Source organism: Oryzias latipes, chromosome 22 (genome assembly GCF_002234675.1).
Source record: "Oryzias latipes chromosome 22, ASM223467v1".
NCBI lineage: Eukaryota > Metazoa > Chordata > Actinopteri > Beloniformes > Adrianichthyidae > Oryzias > Oryzias latipes.
The window spans coordinates 17,997,207-18,020,286 of record NC_019880.2 but is presented as its reverse complement, the minus strand read 5'-3'; the positions used below and the strand labels follow the sequence as shown (position 1 = coordinate 18,020,286).

The 23,080-nt window shown below is 37.0% G+C and overlaps 2 protein-coding genes across 3 annotated transcripts in view; both read left to right on the top strand.

Moving 5' to 3' along the window:
- Positions 1 to 9,796, top strand: part of sntg2 (syntrophin gamma 2) — a 146,436-nt gene extending 136,640 nt beyond the window's left edge. For both annotated transcript variants that reach the window (XM_023951838.1, XM_023951837.1), the window contains exons 15-17: positions 7,949 to 8,041; positions 8,417 to 8,527; positions 9,193 to 9,796. In XM_023951838.1, coding sequence (XP_023807606.1) covers positions 7,949 to 8,041; positions 8,417 to 8,527; positions 9,193 to 9,321 — 333 coding nt within the window. In that variant the 3' untranslated portion in view covers positions 9,322 to 9,796. The remainder of the gene's footprint in view (positions 1 to 7,948; positions 8,042 to 8,416; positions 8,528 to 9,192) is intronic.
- A 3,847-nt stretch (positions 9,797 to 13,643) lies between these two features.
- The window catches only part of tpo (thyroid peroxidase), a 35,738-nt gene continuing 26,301 nt past the window's right edge, over positions 13,644 to 23,080 (top strand). Inside the window, exons 1-4 of the mRNA XM_020713670.2 lie at positions 13,644 to 14,837; positions 19,423 to 19,507; positions 19,618 to 19,778; positions 19,980 to 20,109. Of these exons, the coding sequence (XP_020569329.1) occupies positions 14,753 to 14,837; positions 19,423 to 19,507; positions 19,618 to 19,778; positions 19,980 to 20,109 (461 nt within the window). The 5' untranslated portion in view covers positions 13,644 to 14,752. The remainder of the gene's footprint in view (positions 14,838 to 19,422; positions 19,508 to 19,617; positions 19,779 to 19,979; positions 20,110 to 23,080) is intronic.

Here is a 23,080-nt window from a genome sequence, read left to right as displayed (position 1 = left end):
GCTCAGAAAAGGTTGAAAAACACTGACTTAAAGAACATTTTAGAACTTGTTCACAATTGGTCATGGGTGTTTTAGTGATCTGCCAAAGTTGAATAGTTGATGTGTTCCAACAATGGACAAACTAATGACTTGCTACCATGTCAGTGATGTTATATCCAGTCTATATGACCATGACTACAGCCATTGTCAGCCAACCCACGGCCACACTAATGTGCTTCAGACATCCTGGTTCATTGGCAAAACACCTCCATGTTTGAGTATGGCAATACTTTTCTTTGAATCATAGGCACCATTCCTCTTCCCTCTTTCGTTTACTGAGTTGACGCCAAAGAGCTGGGTTTCTGTGCCGTCTGACCACAACAGTTTTAAGACCTTGTTTTCAGGAGATTATTAGTAAAGTTCAGACGCGCCTGCTATGTGCATTAGGACTATGCAGGGTTTGTGTCTTTCGTGGCATAGTGAGTTAGTAATTGTTGTCCTAATAATATCTGCTTGGCCTCATAGCCCTTCACAGCCTCAAGCTTCCACCACATTGCCCTCGGCAATAGATATTCAAGTGACAACTTTCAATGAGGAGTCTATGTAAACGCACATGAATGTACGTTCCGGGCTTCTGAGTTCAAAACTCCAGTGTTCATGCGTTGCTGCGCAAGTTTTTATGACCGCATGGTCATTGAATGCACATTGAAAGTTAAACCAAGTCGAATATTGACCAATCCATAGATTGCCAGAAGTGCCAACCATTTGAAAATTGATCATGGAGGAGAAATTAATTATGGCGATTTGTGCCCGCCCGAAAATATATGACACCAAGTATATCATATATTGGAATAGAGTTATGAAAGAAAAACCGGAAGCGAGATTGTAGGTGGCGAACATGCACTAGTGTGAACACCATGGGCTAAACGCGCATTCAAGAATACATGTTTAGCAAATTCAGGAATTATAATATATATATATATATATATATGCTGTATAAATAATTTTCAACATTCTTTGGTAGCTTTTTGGCCATGTTGGAGGCCTGGGAATCAAATTGATTGTTTGCTTGCTTAATGATGGGGGATCAAATATTTTTGACTCGTTACAATGAAAACATTTGGCTTTTTTTCAATAGGATTTGTTTTCTTGAGTTTTGTTGTTATTTGTCCATTAAAATGATAAACACATCTCTTCTGTGTTAATGGTTGAACATACCAAACCACCCAAAAAAATCATGTTTCTTTTTTTTTTCCCCACTCTTGGTTTTTTAAATTTACTCTCAAACATAGTAAAGAAGAGAGTAGTGACTTTATACATCTCACAACCTTACAGTTATATTCAAGCATTTCCCCTCACAAAAACATTCTTCTGTTGCCATGTGAATGAGATTTTGTTAAGGGAAAAATCTTCCTTTTTGCCAATTCCACAGAAAAAAATCTTTCGAATTAGCGAAGTGTAGTCAACATGTCACAACATACTTCCATGTTTGATGACAGAAAGAACTGGCCTGCCTGTGTTCTCTTCTTTATTTTTTTTTTTTTTAAATCCCTGTCAGAACTGATTTCTTGCACTGCTAAAGACTGAGGGGGGGGGGGGGGGGGGGGTGCATTCTTTGAGCAGAAAACACTTTAAGTAAGACGGCTGTACAGTCCCTGCACGCTGCACTCCATAATTAAAATCACCATGCCCCTGTGGCGCGTGCAAGGACAAAAAGGAGGGGGAAATAAATTGAAAACAGGACATGAACGATGAAAAAAATCTGAGTGCACTTGTTGGTATTCCAGTTGGGTGGCTGACACAATCCCAGAATGAAGTTGTGAATTGGGAAAATCCGTCAGAGCCTGAGAAGCTCACCCATCAGTGCTTTCGAAACCAAAATCTGTGAAAAGAAGCAAAGAGCTTTCCTCACTGGTTTAGAATGAATGTTAAATATGCATGGCTTTCTGTAGAGATTCCTTGTGTCATGTTTTGACATTATGAGACGCAGCATGTAGCTCGAGCCAACAGCAGCAGAGAAAACAAAATCACAGCTACCAGGAAAGCTTATGTCGACAACTTTAGTTGCAAAACCAAGTTAGAAGAAAAACTGTTAGCTAATTTAATGTTTCGACACAAGATGATAAGTTGAAATAATAAAGAAAAAAGTCCTAATTCCACCAAACATGGTTTGACTGTTACAGCAATCAAACTTTGTTGCGTGGTTTGATTGTTACTTTTGTAATCAGTCAGTCTGAAACTGCGTTCAAACCGGCTGTGGCAACTCCCGTTCAGGCAGCCACTTCCAATGTAACCGCACCAAATTCAGAACTCTTGCATATGAATCGCCACACATGTTTTTAAGTCCATTCTTGGGGTGGACATACAAATCAGGTGTTCATTGATCGCGCGCTGGAAGTTCAATCAGTTCAACTACTGGAACTTCTGACTGCTAAATCGCGAAACAGTTTAACTTTGACCAATCACAAAAGAAAAAGCCTGGAGCAGGATTTCAGTGATGTTCACCTCTTCAAAATTTTGCACCAAGCTTCTACCAATTGTGGGCGGTGGAGATGCGCTAGTAAACAGGAAAAAGAGAAGAAGCCCCTCCCTGCCGCTCCCTGCTTGTTCTGTGCTAGTCCAGTGAACACTACAGGTATAACACCTTCTTGAACACGCAACATGTGGCCGGTGTGAATGTGGCTTCACTGAAAGTATCAGACTGTAGTCCAAATATAGCTCTGATTTTACTGGATTACTTTGAAAAAGTAAAGAAGTAGAGCTTGTTTTGGTATCGTCAAATTGGCCACATTTACAGCAAAACCAGTATTCTATTCTCCCTAAAGAACCCAACTATGACCACAAATGACAAAACTAATAAGTAACAGAGTCCCGCAGTTTAGACTGCAGAGATTTAAGCCAAAAATCAAACGGATGCTGCGCTTTTGTTTGATGTAGTATCAAGACACAGTTTGTCTGGCAAGACTTGTGGTATTGTAAGTCCACCAGTACCAAACGTGCTGAAAGCTTAAAAAAGAGGTGCTTCCAGCATACACCACAGGAAACCCTGCATGGGGACTGTTGTTAGCATCACTGGGGCTTCAAAAATGTAAGAAAAGATTTCGATTTTCTCAAAGACGTTTATTTTGCTGGGGAAGATACTAAAGCTTACTTATATTTGTTTGAAAAAATAAAAATGAAAAGTTTTGCCCCCCCCTAAACCACTGATAAGATAATTCAAAACAAAAGGGATAGTTTTGTGTTCTAAGATCTAAGTCCTTTTGGTCCAAAGCAATCAATAGAGGGAAATGCTGCTTATTCTATTGTTTTGTTGTTTTACTTTTATGCTGATAACTAATTTTATGTAACCATACCACTCATTAAATAAACACATGAACCAATGTGTGGACCTGAAATTAAAAAAAAAAAAAATCAAATCTCCAATCTTGGCTTAATATTGTCAGTTTGGCAATAATTAAAGCCCCTATTGATGCAAATCAAACAACTTTAAATCTAATAATCAATTCAATTCAAACAATTCTTTTTAAAGTGCAGAGAGTAGCTTTAAAAATTTTAACCGCAAAGAGGTATTAAAAAAAACCATAACCATGATATACATATATTAGCAAAAACATACGTGTTTTTTTTCTGAGCTGGAAATACATTTAGGCATCAAGGATGCAAAAAATCAAATCATTCTTCTTTTTTTTTAGATAAAAAGCAAATCTGCGAAGATAATATGGCCTCTCTGATCAGTTAAATAAATCAATGGTTGTACAACTTAAAAGTACTTAGAAATGGTTTAAGTTTCCCTGCACTGTATTTACAGGATGAAACATCAAGTCTGATGCTTTAGGAGAATCTTAAAACCTGCAGAGTGGCTTTTTTTGTTAATAAGAGCAAAAATACAAAATCAAATCTGATAGCACATCACAGAGAGAAACAGAGCGAAATCGTCAGAGATCATGCTCTAAACAATTTATCACCATGAGTGCAGTTATTTACTCTATGTAGAATTGACTGAATTAATGTCCAACTGTAAAACACAGTGAATACACGTGTGAGATACTAGAGTTATATAAACATAAAAGCTATCCTTCCAGAATACACAAAATTCTTAAGTATCTTGTGTATAGAGTGATTGGCAGACTTTTAACATTTTGAAGCAGTTTTCCTCCTTAAAAATGAGATTGAAACATATGTTCACCTTTCCAGCTAGACTAAATAACTTCTCTTAATTTTTTGGTTTTGTTTTGTTTTAAGCAGATTTAATATTGGTAAGAAGACATTTATGTTTTGGTTTCAAATCTAAATCTACTTGCCGCCAAAAAGATAAGTATCTTTTAGATTAAAATAGAATTATCTACACTGTCTGTAAATTATTTGGTTCAATGGATTTGTAAGAGCAGATGGAACCAGGCTGGATTTAATCATAATAGCACCACGATGACAGGATGTCACACTTTCACTGATCCTCACAGTGCTCATTTTTAATTTTAAGATGCTCAGCCATGCCTGTATCCAGCTGTTTGCTGTTTACACAGCTATCACCCCACCGTGAAGCTCTGATCAGATGTTTTTGCTGTTGAAGGGTTACCTGTCTTTCTAGGAAATCTACAGTCTAGTTTTTCATGAATTCTTGAGTTTAGACAGAAATTCAAGAAACAACAAGTCTTCGGCAGTTCAATGGTTAGACAGTTTTACCCCTATTACACGCAAAAAACACACACATGTTATGTAGAGGCTTTACCAAGTAAAGCACTGCTATGACTGCAGCCACAGTGACAGCTGTCGTCTCAGGTCTCAGGTCTGCCTCTGCTCCAATCAGTGAAAGAGTTAGTGAACCATCGTCTATAGTTTTCTCTTCAGCTCAGAATTACATATCTATATATATCTATATATATAGATATATATAGATATATATCAGTTCAAATAGATCTACATTTTTCATGAGTTTAAAACACATTTTTCCATTACAACTTTACATTACAACATTTAATTTGACAAGATAGACAATAGGACTAGGAAGACAAATAAAACAATAGCTGATACTATTTTGTTGGTACAATGAAACAGTCGTGGCTAAAATATCCACATCTTTACAATTCCGTCAGAAAATGCCACATTTGTTACCTGCAGCACACACACAGCACACCCACACCTCCATACATAGGTGGGGTCGGGGAGGGGCGGCCGGTCTTCGCCCGCCTGGTCCTCTCAGGGCGGCCGGGCTTGTGGGTATCCTGTTGGCTGCGGTAATTGGTCGGGCATGTGGCGCTGGGGGGTCGGTCGGCCGGAGGGGGTTATTGCGTGGCGGCGGGGGGGGGTAACCAGAAGATTGTGAGTATGTGTGCAAGAGTGCATGGGTGGGACGGACCTGGGGGCCCTCCTAACCCACAGTGTATTGATGGACAGATGTTTTCCACTCATCTTAGTGTCAGAATTTTACCTTTGATGTAATATTTGTCTTTCCAGCAGATCTGGTATAATTGTTACAGCTTGAAATAATAACTTATTCAAATCAGTACTTGTATCCCCCACTTTCTCACCTCTTTTCCTTTTACTCTCTTCCACCCCCCTCACATTCTTTCCCTCTCCCTCCCCACACACACTGAATGTAACGAATAAATAAAAAATAATACAACAAAAAGGGCTTTATACAAATCTACACCCTGGTTTCTCTAAGCTATATAACCTATTTTTGTGATAGTAAAACCTTTCCAACACAAAAAGCCTTCAGCTCTAATCTGTTTGCTCAGCTGTTGGACAGAACAAGTTAAAAAAAGAAGAAAAAAAAAGAAAATGCCACATTTTTTGCACAAGAAAAAATCTGTCACTAATTAATCTATTGGTAGTCATGAGATTACACCCAAACAACACAAAATAACTGAGAAAAAAGTTCAAACCTAATCAAAAAATTGACTTGACAAATTGACATCTTTAACCTAATCTTTAGTACTACATTTTAGAAAAATAACGTAAATCCAATGTTTCCTGTAACCATGAATGAGTGCCTTAAAGCTCTACTGGATTTGAGGACCACTCTTCTTCTCCAGGTCATTCAGATTGAAGGGAGCAATTCTTTTAACTGCTATTTTGAAATCTCTTTGCAGATGTTTTATGGGATTCAGATATGGACTCCTTTCAGCACTTTCTAGTGCTTTGTTGACAAGAATTTTTGAGGAATTTTTCCTGCTGATAATTCCATGACCTCTAATAAAAACACAGTTTTCCGCAACCATGCCCCCCAAATTCATTGGTTCTGAACAGATTTCATGATACTATTCATACAAAAGCAGCAAAATTACCCCAAAACATCTTTAAACGTCCTTAACATTATGCTGTAGGGACTGTGTTCTTTCTTCAAGGTCTTCATTTCTTTTAAGCTCCACTGTCTTATCAGACAGTAGTATGTTCTTATGAAGAATTGTGGATTGGACTTAAAAGTTTTGGAAAATGTTGGTTCTTTTTCATCTCCCATCATGTCGTCATTCAAATGGCAGTGAATAGTGTGAGCTGGCATTGTTGTACCCCATAAAAAAATCACAGGAGCAACACATGCTTAAAAAGCAATTATTTCTTACAGATTTGGCAGGGATTCATTATATAGTCTAGTCCATTTTTTATTTCTCTGCACACTTTTTTTCAGGTTTAACTTCTCCTCTTTGCTATTTTGTTCTGTTACAGTGCCAAAAAAAATAAAAATAAAACAAGCAATAAACACACAAACACCAAAGCATCTACAATTATAACAATTATCTGAGCGAAGTGTTTCATTTTCTGACAGAATCATATGTGTGGCGTTATTTTCATGTTTTAAGCCATGGCTGCTTGTGTTCATGTCTATATAATTATAAATATGGACAGAGAACTCTAATGTTGTTCCTGGATTCTGCTGGAGCTTGTCCCTCAGTTTTGGGGTCACAGCCCTGAATTTACCAATTACCATGGGGACCAAAGTTACCTTTAACTTTCCCCATTTTTCCATCTCTTTTCAATTCTTGACATTTTTTCAATCTTCTTATCTTCCTTTTTCTTGATGTTGCTCTCACTTAAGACTGCTGCATCTGTCACTGTGGCCTTCTTGCTGAGCACTACTATGTCCAGCCTGTGGGCCATTACCAGCATAAATAGCAGGATGAAAGATGCTGGCAGGAAAAGCATACATGGAGCGCCACAACAAGTGGTTAGAATAATATACAGGAACATGTGTGCATAATATGGACTGGAAACCCCAAGGTAAAAATGGGAAACACCTCTGAAAGTGGTAGAGAATGAGAGGGCAAAGATCCTGTGGGACTTCCAGATCCTGACTGATAGGATGGTAATGGCGAACCAACCAGACATTGTAGTGGTGGATAAAGAACAGAGGAAAGCCGTTGTGGTGGATGTGGCAGTGCCAAGCGATGGGAACATCAGGAAGAAGGAACATGAGAAACTAGAGAAATAGCAGGGACTCAGAGAAGATCTGGAGAAAGCATGGAAAGTGAAGGTGACAGTGGTGCCTGTGGTAATTGGAGCACTCGGGGCAGTAACCCCCAAGCTGGAGGAGTGGCTACAACAGATACCTGGAAAGACCCCAGACCTATCGGTCCAGAAAAGTGCAGTGCTAGGAACAGCTAAGATACTGCGCAGGACCCTCAAGCTGCATGGAAACTTGGTAGAGGACCCGAGCTTGGAGGAGAAACCACCCGTGGAAACATTGCAATATTCATAAATACAGAACCATATACTTAGGAGAACTTTTGCAACAAAGTTTGAAACAACCTTCTAAAAATGGTTGAGTTTACTTAAAAGCGAAAGGTTGTTATTTCTATGAAATGCTTTGCTGAGTCAAATCAGAACACTATCCACACCAAGTTTGTATTCTTTTTTGAAATCATAGCTTTTAATTCTAAATAATTGCTTTTTAAATGTCTGAGTCTCAGATACATGACGTGACATTAAAATCTTCATGAATGTTTTTCTTTTTGTACTTTTGTCTCATCAGTCCAAAAGCTACATGTGCAGCAGCCATGGGACTGTGCTGTGCTTCACCATAGATTTTGGATCAGGCTTCTCCTGCTCAGAGGCTTCATCATCGGTAAACCCTGGAATTCTTTTCTTTCTCACAAAAGTTCCTAATCTGCACAAAGGGGTTGTTTTTCCACCATTGATGTAGCATTAACTCGTTTTGGCTCTCATTGTGTTTGTAGCTTTTCTTTTTTTCTTCCTTTTTTTTAATTTTTTTGGCGGCCTCTAAGTTTTCTGTCAGCTCTGCAGTGAATCACTGCAAGGATGACACAGCACTGTTTCAGAAAAAAATTCTCCTTAATAAATCACTCACTGCTTGAAGTCATGCCGAGCAGTAAACTGTCTTTTGTTAATATTAAAGTGCTTTTCAAAGTAAAACCTTCACGGGTAAATATTACAGTATTTACTGAAACCACCCAGAGCTAAGTTTGAATTGTTTTTGCAGACCATCCTGTGGCGATACAAGTTCTCTCAGCTGAAAGGCTCCTCTGATGACGGCAAAACCAGAGTAAAACTCCTTTTCAAGAATGCTGAAAGCAAGCAAATAGAAATGAAGGTAATTATTTGTTTTGCTATTCTGATTGCACTTTAGCTTCAGACATCCAAAGGTGCTTTTAATAGAATAGAATTATTCTGAAAAATCCATGAATATACTAGACAAAAAGAGTTCATGTCAGATCATGGCAAGACATCGGTGTGGGCAAGCAGAGGGGGCAATGCCCTCCTGAATGCTGTAACTGCCCCCTCCGAACATGATGGCCCACAAAACCCCCACAATTGACCAAACAAATGAAAAAAGGAAACCAAAAAAAGACATTAGAAACAACAAAGAATGCAACTACAACTACTGATAATATTAAAAGAAAAAAAAAACCTAGGGATGAAGGCGCAGATGGACAAATGGACAGATACGAAAAGAAAAAAAAGAAGATAAATGCCTCAACAGAACACAAACCTGTATCCTGCTTGTGCCTGTCCCAAGCCCGGTAAAGCAGAGGATCAGGAAGAGCCTCCCACATTAAACTTATAACACCCCAAACTCTCAGCACACCCACACTTGTCCGCAATATTTTTCCTGCATCCCATAGTGGAGTTGGCTAAATCCAGGGCTGTGTCAAATGGAATTTTGGGAAGAAAAAAAAAATTAAGTGATTGTTTTTTTTTCTTTTTAAACAAGAGAGTATTGTTTTCTGATCATCTCTCTTTACTTTTACTTTTCAGGAACTGGAGTTTGCAAATCTGACAGCCGTCCTCCACTGCATCCACTCTTTTATTGCTGCCAAAGTGGCCTCAATGGACCCTCTGTTTGTGTGCAGTCCAAGCTTTTCTGGGAACTGTTTGAACAGCTAATAAGACCCGTCATTGCCCAGAGATGTACTGAAAAAAAATATATAACGTTTTTGCTGTATTTATGCACAAACCTTATATGTCTATCTTGTCTTCGCTATTTTTCTATCAACAGCTGAAAAAGAAAATTTGTAAACGCCTGTAAATGTAAGTATATTCCAGTAAAGCAAAACAGTTTTAACCTAAACTTTGGCACAAATGTAACAATGGAGATTTTAGTTTTATTGTTTAGGAATATTTGTTTACTTTCATGACATTGATCTCCTCTTAATCCAATATGGTGTTTAAATGTCAAACCCTTCACGTGATGAGAAGATTTAACAAATCATTGATAAAAATTCTTTTTTCTACTAATGATAAAAGATTTTAACCAACAAAATATTCAGCCCCTCCTATCAGGACGGAGCTCACATTTTGCAAATAACGACACTCTCTTCCCTTCCAACGCACCTTTGTACATTAAAAACATGAAAGTCCATTTCTCTGAGCGTGTGATTTGTTTCATATTCTCTTTTCTGTGAAAAAGCACAAACATCTTGCTGTGAAATGATTGAATGGTTCTTGAAATACCCACTGAACTGAGTCACTGTTGCTCTGACTTTGGACCCAAATGAAAAGGGGAAAAGAAGGTATTGCATATATCCAGGTAGATTCCCTGACCTAATTTCACTGTAGGTTATTTACAGCATTTGTAAAACACAAGCAGAGTCACACGTTCAACAAATCCTTTAGCTTCTTTGTCCTTCAGCGTGGATCGTCATCTTACTTCAAGCATCGGTTTTCAGTGTTTAATTCATTTTTTTAAATATAAATTGCTTCTCAAGCACATGTATCTGTTATAGAGATAATTGGTGTTTGTGGCTCCTCATTCCCTTCTCGTCTTTTGTTTAGTTCACGTGGGTTCAAAGTTGACTCACTTACATTTTTGTTTCCATGTATTTTGTTTTTTTAATGGTTAGTTACGTTCATAAAAAAGGGTACAGTCACACTTTTTTGGCAGAAGAATGGCCCCAACCATGATACTTCTACTGGCACATTTAATGTCCGTCTCTGATCATCTTTTGATATATTTATTTTAAGTGTTTCCAGTCATCTTTTAACTATGATTATGCTGTTTTTTAGCCAAAATTCATATATCTGTGCTGCTTTCTAGGACATAGTTTCTGCTGTGCGGCATTAGTTCCTCTGAAATTATCCTCTAAGTTGTGGCTGGAACTGGCTTGTCATAAACCCTCTCCCTTTGTTTACACTCTCTCCCACTAGCTTTCGGCCCCTCACAACCCCAGCCTAACATTAGTGGCGCAACAAAAACGGAGAGCAATATTGGCGCTATATCCAGCTGTACAGTTTTGAGCCAGATACCAGCTCAGGAAAACAAAGATGAACATGAATCTATTTGTCTGCAAGATAATGCATCAAAATGAAGCAGAACAGGGAACATGTTGCGTGCAGATTGGAGCTTTTACCTCACATACAAGCATTTTTTTTATCTGCTCCTGATGATGATTTGCAATGATTGGAATGAATGCTCAAAAATTAAATTTTAAGTTTTATTTGCTTCTTACATGTCTGCGATCGTGAGAAAAATGTCACAAAAACATGTCAATAACACCCAAACCACCACTTTCATCAGAGCTGGTCTTTTAAAATGTTTTTTTTCTTTATTTGAGACAAACTGCAGAATAAAAAATCAGCTTTCTCATCTGTTTCTAAGGCTTTTTAGATGGAGAAACCAACGCTGCATTTCCGTTTAGTGCTTTGAGTAATCCAGCCTCCTCCCACATTGTAGTAAGAGAAAATGCTTTAAAGCATTCCCATTGTGTTATTGTGGCCCTGCGACAGACTGGCGACCTGTCCAGGGTGTACCCAGCCTTCCCCCATGATTGGCTGGGTTAGGCTCCGGCAGCCCCGTGAACCTGAATGAGACAAAATGGGTTTAGAAAATGGATGGATGGCTTTAATGCTTGTTTGTCCTTGTGTCTGCATAATAACTGACGTAAATGTAGATAACACCTAATTTTAAAGTTTTATTGAGCTGCTGAACTGTAAATATATCGGGTACCATTAAAAAATATATATATTTTATTTTTTTTCCAACAAAATACCTTAGTAATCTTCTTCCTATTTCTATTAATCTTCTATCTTTTTCCATCAAAAAAACTCAGTTGGATTCAATTTCTCAAAATATTTTTTTTTAAATAAGTTTTACCACTGCCAGGAAAATTTAATGTAAATGTAAAAAGCTCATTATTGTAATACAGCAGAGAATGGTGTAATTGTCTCATTTTTAATCAGAAATGAGGCTGCAGGTGATGTGATCGAAAATCAGTTGAGACAGGAAAAGAGCATCAGCAGAATTGGACTTCTGGAAAGAAGAAATAAGCTGAAAAGAGAACCAGAAAACATGTCAGAAACACAGTCAGGGACAAAAATAATGATATTTACATAGACAGGGAGAGCACAGGGTCCAAAGTGATAAAAGGTGCCCAGTGCATCATGGGAGGTCTCTAAGCATAACGCCAGAACTAAAATGATGGCCAGAGATCAGAGACATTCAGCTGCAGTTATTTAGGAATCTAATATAGAACTTTGGTTATGTTTTCTCTCTGCAAGAAAAGCAAACAGAATAGGTATTATTATATAGTAAGTGTTTGGTGTTTGGTATTGTTTTATTCTTTGATACTGTTGAAAGATTACACATTGTGAATAGTTTCTCATAAGAATGAAATTTGATTCATACTTTCCGTCTTCACCTTCATCCCAATTCCTTCTATTTCTATTCTATCTGGCTTTTGTAAACATCCTGGATCTATTGCAGCACTAGAAGTCCATTCAAGGCTTTTGTGGTTTTGCCAGATGGACCTGCTGGTTTTCTGATCCCCAAATTTGGTAGTTTTTAGACCAAAGATTAAAGTACAAAGGTTGCAGGTTGAAGGTTTTGCTGTTTACCCAAAACATTTTTTTTGTTAATGCTTTTTGATTGGAAAACCATTTGTCCAGAGTTTATTTTTAATTTTAAAATGGAGCACCAGTTAATAGTACATGAACTCTTTGACAAACATCTTTGATTCATAAAAAAAAAACTGATTAAAAACATTTCAGGATAATGAGAAAAGAAAAATCATTTTGAGAATTCTTGGATTGTTAAGAACTGTTTTTCTTTTTTTTTTACTAAAAGTTTAATAATTGAGCTCAGTTAAAACATTCTTGCTGTTTAGAGTAAACAAATAATGACTTCAAATGTACAAATGTAGTCATCTCCAAAAGAGAAAAACATTCTTTGAATAATTTTACTAATGTAGAATGAAGTTAAAGTCTAAAAATTTGTGGCTTTTGCTTGTACTGAGATCATAATAGCGGCCTTGAGTAAAATAAAACTGTCTTTTAAAAACAAATCTTAGCCAAAAAAAAAACAAAAAAAAAAACACACCATATACCTAAAAGCTGGGTTCCAACTAAAGATGCTGCATCTGTGTCCATCCGTGTCCAACTATGTTCGTTTTCTGTTGCACACCCTGTTCATATATTCCAGGAAGTTCAATTCAGAATCAAGTGTCATCCTGTTTTCATTGGCAGGATTGTGCTTCCTGTTGCAATGTCAACAGCAGAAGGCCCAAACCAACAACTATGATTTTGAATAAATGAGAAAAAAAACACAAGCCTAACCTATGGATAGGACCACTAACAATATTTTTTTGTAGCCAAAAGAACACCTTTTTGTAGACTATAGCTGTAAAAACACCTAAAAACTGAAATTAGTCCAAACATAAAATTGATAGAAAACAGTAGATGTTCAAAAATATGCACAAAATATATCATTAGACAAATCAACACCAGAATTGTGGTAAAGCCACAGTACAAATAGAAAATTGCAAGCAACAAAGCTGACAATAAGCTAACTTTATTTGCTGCAACTGACTTGGAGACAAACAAGAAATGGTACATTCTTGCAAAATCTCATCCAAATACCATCCAAATGCTGTGACTTTGCTTATCAAACCTCTTAACTTTCCATTGGAAATAAGCTCAAATGAGCAGGATGCAAACCTGAAAATCTGTACAACATGCTCACATATATGTTATTCTTTGACATTTTTAAATAAAATTGTAAGTGGTAAAATGAAACAAATGAAATAAGTAAATAGGTTTTAAATTTTATTTTATTTTAAGCAACAGACTATTTTCAAACATGTAATTTTTAGGCATAACTAAAGACAAAACAGATGAATGCCACTTTTTTTAAAGGTATTTGACATCTCAATCTATTTTAAGAACCAATCATAAAAAAGACAAGAGCTCTAATTGAAATTTTAAAGAAAAATAAAAATAAAAAATCTAAGTAAAAAGAATTACTTACCTGGTGCTTATAGTTTGTAGGTTCCCATTGCCACCCTACCAAAGACCTTTGCCCCTTTCCCACCCCCATTTAAAATGTTCTAGCTCTGACTGCATTTTTACGCTGTGAAAATGATGAAAAATATGATTTCTTTGTGATTTGTAACTTTTATGCAGCAGTTACAGCTTTTGGGGTGTGAATTTCAATGATTACAGTTTTAGGATTCCAGCATTAAAAAAAACTTTCTTTTTAAGTTAATTTTGGATACATAACCTTCTGAACAGTTTTAAACTAGAACACAGAAACCATTACGTTACATCAGATGACAGAAAACATCCTATTAAAATTAGTGCTTTTTTGGAATGTTATAAAATAATTGTGGTAAAGCAAAAAGTAAATGTGAAAAAAAAGGAAGACAAGTAGTTTGAACTACTGCCCAAACTCAGAAAAGGATGCCAGAAAAAATGTGAACATGTAGGGAGGGATTATTAAATGAAGTTAGTATTTATTGCTCTGGTTGTTTTCTTCTCTATTCAGCAGGACTACAGATTCACCTTAAGCTCAAACTGTTTTGTTTTAAATGATAAACCAGCCACCGTGACGACTAAAGAGGATCTTCAGACCACTTCTAAACCCACAGCACACACACATTATCATGAAGTTGCATCAGCACCATATCAAGCATGTCATTCAAGCACCCTGCTCAACTGTCAGTGACAGTGACCCTTTTGTGTCCTTGAAAATCGAGTGTGTACGTTTAAAAGTTTAGATAATTAGAAGTAATAAATGTGTTTTAATTAAAACTATTGATTAAAGAGTGTAAACCTGAGATCTCTCATATGAATTTTTTACTCTCAGCTCAAAACCAGTCTAACATTGAAGAGGCTTAAACAACAGGCTGCAAAACAGCAGAATCAGTCGTCCGCAGTCAAGAGAAACTTTGAATCTCTTAGTCACTCGACAGTGACTTGCATTATTTAACTTCGCCAGCAGACCCTCTGCATTGTGGGAGAGTATAAAGACTGGCTATAATGAGTTCCAGCCACAAACATTGACTTGTTTTTCTCTGTAGTCTACACACCATCACAGTTCTTTAAAATGCATCACTTGCTGGTGTTCCTCTCTGTATCATTGGTCAGCACCATCGGGGAATCTTTGTTAACCACTAAAACAACTTTGAATTGTAAGTATTTACTTTTTTTTCTTTTTTTCATAGTTGATTTTTACTGAAACAAACTGCCACTTCTTTGTGTGAATTTCCTTTAATTTACCCCAGAAAAAAAACTACATGAACCACAAATCATAGAGATAAGCAGCTATTTTCATGTCTTCTTCAAATCACTTCTAAGTTTGGGAGAAAAAACGTTTTAAAAAGTTGAATCTGTGTGAAGCAATTGAGACTACTTTCATATTTTTTATGATAAACGATACAAAAATACATACCAAAAATTCCATAATTAAAGATAATGCAAATTGGACTGTCAGGAAAAAAAAAATACATTTGAATAAAATGAAGCCACTATAACCCAAAAAAGGCCTTTCACCAAAAACTAATCCAAAAATACATTCCAACATGATTAACTGAACGATTGGGCTGAAGAAATAACCCAAGTGTTTGAGGAGTGTTTGAAAAAATACAGAGATAGTTTTGTCACCCCGTGGAGAAACAAGAAAAAAACACAATAACTCAAAGACTAAAAGGCAATGAGATGAGTTGATTGGAAGGAGAAGAAAGATCCTCACAAAAACAGTTTGACTCGCACAATATGCAATACATAACTGTGACACACATGGAGATTATTCAGTGAATTTCATAGTTTTACTCTGCCTGTAATGCCAGTATGTGGTCCTGCTGAATGATACATTCAGTTTATTACATATCTAGCCTAGGTTAAAGGAGATGTGTGACTCTATTGACTGGCAGTTCAATTCCAAATGTGTTCTCTTACAGAGAGGTTTCTCTCGCTGTGTGAGACTGCAGAAGTGTGCCAAATCATAAAGTCTTAATGCACAAACTAAAATGTACTGGGTTGATACATATGATATACCTAAAAAATGCAGATACCCGCTAGACACCAAAAACATTGTAATTATGTTCCTTTTGTCTCCTGTAAAAATTGTAGTAGACACAAACTCCTGATTTTGAGACAAACTTTGATGTTTTTAAAGAAAGTTTTTAAAACCTCAATGCCTTCTTTTTTTATGTTCAAAAAGTACGTTTGACCTTTTCAGTTATCAGGTCGCTTTTAAATGTTTAGTGGTAACGGCTGGGGAGCACGGTTCAAAGCAGTCGGCATCTTTCGGCAGGCAGGGTTCAGGCTCTTTTTCAGTAAAAACCAAACACTCTTTAAAATAGAAATAAATAAATAAGTGCAGCCTTTCCTTCTTCATTCTGGATTTGACTATTTCCATGGAAGTCTTACTGATCTTTTTACATTTTTGACTGGAATTTAGCAATAAAAATATAGTATTCTTTTCTTTTTTTGTATTATTTTATTCTCTTTATGATAATGTTTCTCTTACAAGTGAATTTTCTTCTGTATTTGGAAATGTATTTTTATTTTGTAATAATCAATGCATCATCTCCCAGTGTTGGCATCTTTTGTCTCTTTTATTTGAATTAATTTTCTCTGTCCATGACCTCTCCATGACCGTCACTCCCTTTGGGTTTTTTTTAAAAGTCATCTTACTTAAGAATAAGAAACTAAATACAACTCTTTGGTAAACAATAATGCACTGGAATCTATTGGGCACAGCCACACTTGAAATACAAAAAAGACTCTTGGTTGATTTACTTTCTAAACCCTTGGAAGGATTAAACCAAACTAAAACAGGATAGAAAAAGTGCTTCTTAAAAAGGGAAGAGCAATTTCATTTCAGAATAACTCCTGTTTACATCACTGTACCTGAGTAAAAGAAAATAAAAAGCATTATTACTGCCCTATGACAGAATAACATCAATATTATTTTGCTGCATGGATGCTAAATGCCAAAGGGCAGGCAGGTTTTTCTGGCGGCGTGCTTATCAACCGTGATCTGGGAACACGTCCAGGCAGTTAATGAGCAAACGACCATAGAGCCAGCTACAAGCTGAAAAACCCAGCAGGTGAACCCATTTAACCCTAAACTCAAATAGTTTTAAAATCCTTCTGATGAGAATTGATTTGCTGAGAGTACTTAGCATAGAGGAGCAGGGCTACAACATGGAGGCGGGAGACCAAAAAAATAATGATGGCAGCAAAAAAGAATGGGATAAAATGCTCATTTCTTCCTTTTTTGTTGTTTCTGATAAATTATACGAAGAAAATATTAAATACATCAACAGGGATTTTCTAATTAAATATCATACTTTAAGATAATAAACAGAAACAAAAAAAAGTTAATGTTCTTGCAAAGATGTACAGGAAGTATGAATGCTTACGGTTAACATAATCCAAATGGGGATGTCACTCATTCGTATTCTGCATTCACACCGGACCCAATTCACGCATCAATTTTGCATCTGCCACTTCTTTTTTGAAGCCCATTAAATTACCTGCTTGATGCCCCAGCCATGGAGCAACTGCCAAAGTTTTTCTGGACTTCATTAGTTGCAACATCATGGAAAACATAGATGATGTTGAGCAAGCATTTTGGGATTCAATGTTTTGGGGAGCTCTACAGAGGCAGCAGCAAGCACGTCACCATGTCTGGGTTCACCAGATCATTCAGAGTCTCTCCTGGTGGACGTCACCCCTGTTGCAGGAGCTGTGCCTGGGTTACAACCGTTTTAAACGTTACTTCCGTCTGCCTGGGCGGTGGTGCTCGCTAACTCTGTTGGACCCTGGGCAGTGGAGCTTGCTCGCTTACTCTACTGGATCCTTGGCAGCTAAGCTTGCTCTACTTGGTCTCTGGTGCATGCTGGCCCTACTCGTAACGCTGGGCTGGGCTTGATCGCTCCAGCTACGTGTGTCCTTAGACGGGCTGGCGACCTGTCCCGGGTGTATCCTGCCTTCGGCCAATAATAACCAGGGTAATCTCCGGCAGCCCCAGTGGGTTAAGAAAATGGATGGATATTCAGAACGAAAATCCTTGCATCGAGAGGCCGTATTAAAATATTTTTTTCTACCCTTTGATCGAGTCACTGACGATATCACATGCCCCAATCATGACCAAATTTATATAATTTTGCCATAGTGCCGAAAAGATAAAAACAAAAGTGTTCAGATTTGAAAAACTGTCACACCGGAGCTTTAGCCCCAGTGTTTACACTCCTTCACACCGTAACTTTTCAACCCTTAACAGGATCAACATTAATCAGTGTGTTCTGTTGTGAAGAAAAGCTGCTTTGCGCTGGTATGCTACTTTTTATATGCCTATCAGGGAAAAGCCACTTTGAATTGTTCCTGGCGCAAAGCCACTTTTCTCTGCCGATCAGCTGATTCACGTAGATGCATAAGGAATTACGGTCAGAGCAAAGCAGGCTTTCACAGAGACATCTCAGGTGTAAAAATGTTAATGCTGAAAGCAGAAGAAAGAACATAACTCTAAGGGTTTGTCAATTAAATGAGTGTTTTTGGACCCAAAAAAAAAAATTAATTAATCAAATTAAAAAAGAGTATTTTCCGACTGAAATGGTAAGGGGTGGCGGTGGTGTAAACTTCCAATTCCAGAATTTAGCTTCCGACTTTGTTGTTAGGGTGCTATGTTGTCTGCAAACAGGTCCTCTTGGGACTCTCGGGAAATATTACCATGGGTCACCAACGAGCAAACGGCTGGTTCCACGTGTAGCAGGTTTATTAGTGCAGACAGAATGACAGGTGTCAAACACAGCTAAAAGCTCACCGTTTTTGACCCCACAGGGTGAGATCTTGTTGGTAGCCCCAGATCGAGGGAGATTATCAGTGGTCTTGTGTGTGTCTTCCACTTCCTAATAATTTCTCCTAAAGTTGATTTCTTCACACTAAGCTGCTTACTTATTGCAGTTTTAGTCTTCCCAGCCTAGTGGGGTCAGAAATGTTCTTTCTGGTGTCTTTAGAAAGCTCCTGTGTCTTGGCCATAGTGGAGTTTGGAGTGTGACTGTTTGAGGTTGTGTACATATAGATAACAAGTTCAAACACTAATGCAGGTAACAAGTGGAGGACAGATGATCTTCTTACAGAAGTTACAGGTCCGTAGTTGACCAAATACTTATTTTCCACCATAATTTGCAAATAAATTCTTTTAAAAAAATCAGACAATTTTCTGGATTTTTTTTTTCATGTTGTCTTTCATAGTTGATAAAATTACAGCCATTTTTTTAAGTGGGAGAACATGCACAATTGGTGGCTGACTAAATACTTTTTTGCCCCCCTGTATATCCATGTACATCTTGGATTTCCTCATCTGAGTTGGCATCTGGCTCAAAACTGTTTGGCTGGATCGCTCCAGCATTGTCTGCCATTTTTTTTCTACCTGTAATGTTAGCTTGGTGTTGTGAGGGGCTGTAAGATAACAGGAGAGCGTCTAAATAAAAGGATATTGGGAAATTAGGTGAATCTTACTCCACACCAGTGGTCCCGCCCACAACTCAGAGGCAAATTTCTGATTAACTATTGCCACTCTGCAGAAACTATGTCCTAGGAAAAAAAACACAGATTTTTCTATTTTGCCTAAAAAGGGCATAGTTAAAGACCACTTGGAAAACTTTTATATTAGGTCAAAAGATTATTGGAGTGGGACTTTAAAACCATGATGTAGAAATAGATTTAACTGTTTTTCAAGCTACGATGACCCTGTTTTTGTTCCAGCCTCATCTGTGAGAGAATTACTGATTCAATCCTCACAAGAAAGCCGTGAGATTGTTGACAACGCCTTCCAGCGCTCCAGACAAAGGTAATTCACATTCAAGAAGGCAATTAGGTCACTTAACTAAAACACAGCTCGCCAAATTAGGGACAGAAGGAACCAAATTGCTCTTCCTCACTGTCAATTTGACTGCACAGACGGAGCTCAGCCTCATTTTCCAAGCATGGGTTTGAATTCCGTTTGCAAGCTGAGCCTGAGACCCAGGAGATTTCTCGAGCTGGTGAGGTTTTTCAAGCAGCCCTACAGGTCCTGAAGTACACAGCAAAACAGAAATATGAAAGGAATCTCACTGCTTCAGGTAGGCGTGCTTTCCATTATTAAAAGCAGCCTCCAGATAACTTTCTAATTGGTTCCTCAAACTATTTTTGCCACCATAATGTCTAAAAGAGTGATTAATTTAAAAGAAACAGGTGTCAACTGAAGAACAAGTCCTGTGTTTTGTATTAAAGATGCTCATAAAGTTTGTCAAAAAACCTCATGTATTCCATTGTTGCTCCAGAGTTGTTATCCTTAGAGGATGTGCAGCTGCTTGCAGAGCTGTCTGGCTGTCCCAATGCAACAAAGCAAGACACGTGTGAACAAAGCCGTCACAGCAGATACCGCACCATATCAGGAGTCTGCAACAACAGGTAGGTCAGCCTACGCCATTCAGGAGAAACACACTTACTTTGATATTCAGATAACAGCTCTATGATAAAAGGGATCGCAGCTGTTTGACAGTCTCTGCTGAAAATCCTACAATAATTTTGATCAAGGCGAGGTTCTAAAGTGCCTATCTCACAAGAAGGTTCAGTTTAACTTCTACTCTCTTTTACTCCTTTACTTCAAATATTAATTATTTTATTTAAAGCCACCAAAATAGTTTTTGTGAACGTGATGTTATTCAGAAAATATGCATTTTCAAATATTTCCAGTGTCCATATTGATTATAAAAATTTTTTAAAAAGTAAACACTAACAAGAAAGAAACACCAAAATGTTGAGCTTGGACATAAGAAGTAGTCTAAAAAGAAATTAATAATCCTGTTTGTCTATTTTTTTTAATCTTTGGACAGTTAAAACAGCAAATTGATCTTCATATTTAATGTTCAACGCCATTAGCGTCATGCATTTTTTTTTTAATGTTCAATAATACAATTACTGCAAACAAAAAACATTTAAAAAATATTTGGTAATTCATTTAAATAGTCTAAAAGTAAAAAAACTCAGTTTATTTCTTAACCCTAAAGGACCTGGCTCTGACCATAAGTAATGATACAAACACCTGTTAGTGAGATGCTAATAGCATTGTGCTAACGGAACAACTGTGTATTATTCTTTTTTTTTTTAAGATCTTAGCTTTCTACGGTGGCCCTGAAGTGAAATCACTCCAACAAATCACTCAACGCAAAAACAAAGAGATCCCAACGACAACCAAAAAAGAAAAAAAAAAAAAAGAAAAAAACAACAACTTTCAAAAGAAATTAAACATTAAACATAACAATAAAACAATTCCAGAATTTCCAGAAATTATAATGAAGCGTTAAGAAACTGAACACAAAAAGAAACCAGAAAAGGTAGGTACAATTGGACATCAATTATTGAATGATGCATCATTTCAGCTGAAAGTTATTTGGCATGAAGCGATACTGAATATGCTCCACATGAATCATAAAACTATAATTGGTATGAGGACATTGAAGACGCATTTGAAGAAACTCGTCAAAAATTTGAACATAATCTTTGATCAGTAATATTCCATAGTACCCATTTTTTACAGCTTCTTATTGTGTTTCGTTTTTTAACATTTTACTTTTAGAAGTTACTTTTGATTTCCAAAATGTTTCATTTTGTCTTATTTTTCTGGAATTGTGTTTTTTCTGGAATTTTGTTTTGATTTCGAAAATGTAACATTGTTTTTAATTTTTTGTTTAGCTTTTTTAATTGTTGAGACCTTTATTATGTTTTACGTTGAGTGATTTGTTGCTGTGATTTGCACTTCAGGGGGGTATTAAAAAAAAACAGGTTATGCTAGTTACCACGGTAAGTTCGAGGCTAAGGAAGTAGATAACCTCAGCTCTCGGTTCCAACAACAGATGTATGTTTCAGGGAATGTCAAGTTACCATGGCAACTCATGCTCTGAACATAACCTGGTCTGGAGCAGGTTTAGTTGAAGGTTAGTTTGTTTTCAGAGAGGTGAAGCAGTATGACATGTCCATTTGAAGATGATTTAGTGGATGAAGAAGCTCAGAAAATACTTTTTCCACTGTGAGAGGGTGATAAGACCACGTTTGGATGTTGGAAAGATATACTTTTTTACATAAACTAACTTAATTATTTGCTTCAGTTAAGATTAGAATATTTTTTTGAGTTCAGTCAACTTAAAAATAACAGTTATCAGACATTTGTTTTATACGACGGAGTATTATTATTTATTATTTATTTTAATTTTATAAAAATGAGAAAATCTGCAGCCTCTAAGTTAGACATATGAGATTTCAAGAATTACAATAAATTAATATGGAAAAACATTGGAATAATATGAAATTTAGATAAATATGTAAATTTGAGTTTTACAAACAATTATTGAGTTGGATAGACAAGAAATTAGGTTGAATAAATTTAACTCAATTACTTGTTACCAAGTGAATCAATTCATTTAGGTTTTATAAGTTGTATATATATATCACAATGTAATTGGAAATGAGATAGAAACTCGTGCGTTTACTCTGTCCGTTCTTTTTCTCCAAGCAGAAACTCTTTCTTTTGCTGATGATGCAACCGTATTACTTTTTTGACGGTCGTATAATCTTCATACGGCGTCATTAAAATCTCAGACTCTGGCTCACTGAAGTACACCGCTCTCTTTTGTTCTCCACGCGTTTCCATATTGACTCCGGAAATCGCCGATCCATTGAAAATGTCTTTATGTACTTGCTGTGCACTTGCATTAAGCCCGGGTTACCAAGTCGGGCGTAATTACACCAACTCATATCTGGTCTTTTGGACCCGACATAGCCAGAGTAATAAGCAAGTTAAGGCAGACTTCAGCCAGAGTTCAGGATTAAAGTCAGGGTAGTTTAATCTTGCTTTCTGGAATACCCCCCAGGGCCACTGTAGTTTTCTCCACAAATACAAAACAAAAATCCCAAACACAAACTGAGTTCCAGGAGGGGTAAAAAAAAGGCCCACATTTGCAATGAAGGAGCCATGCAATATTTTTCATCTTTTATATGTCAAATTAACTTGTGCATGAAGGCTGGTAAAGCTTGTGACAGGAAAGCAGAAGGTGTGGAAAACAGAGGGTCAGTTTTCTGGCTCTGCTGCACTGATTATAACAATTTCCTCACAAACTGTCAGTTGTCAGACGCTGCACAAGGATAACACAATTAAAGCAGCGCTGTGCTGCGGACCCAGAGTGGATCAAGACGGGTCTCCTCTCACGTGTTCATTACGAACATCTCCCTGCGTCCTGTCAGCATCACAGCAGATACTTAACAGACATATTGATGGACAACTTCGTGCCCTGCATAATCAATCTTTCTATAATTAGGAGCCACATGCCATGTTCAACATTTCTCCTTCATTTAACCCCACATTTGAGCCGAACATGTACTTTTT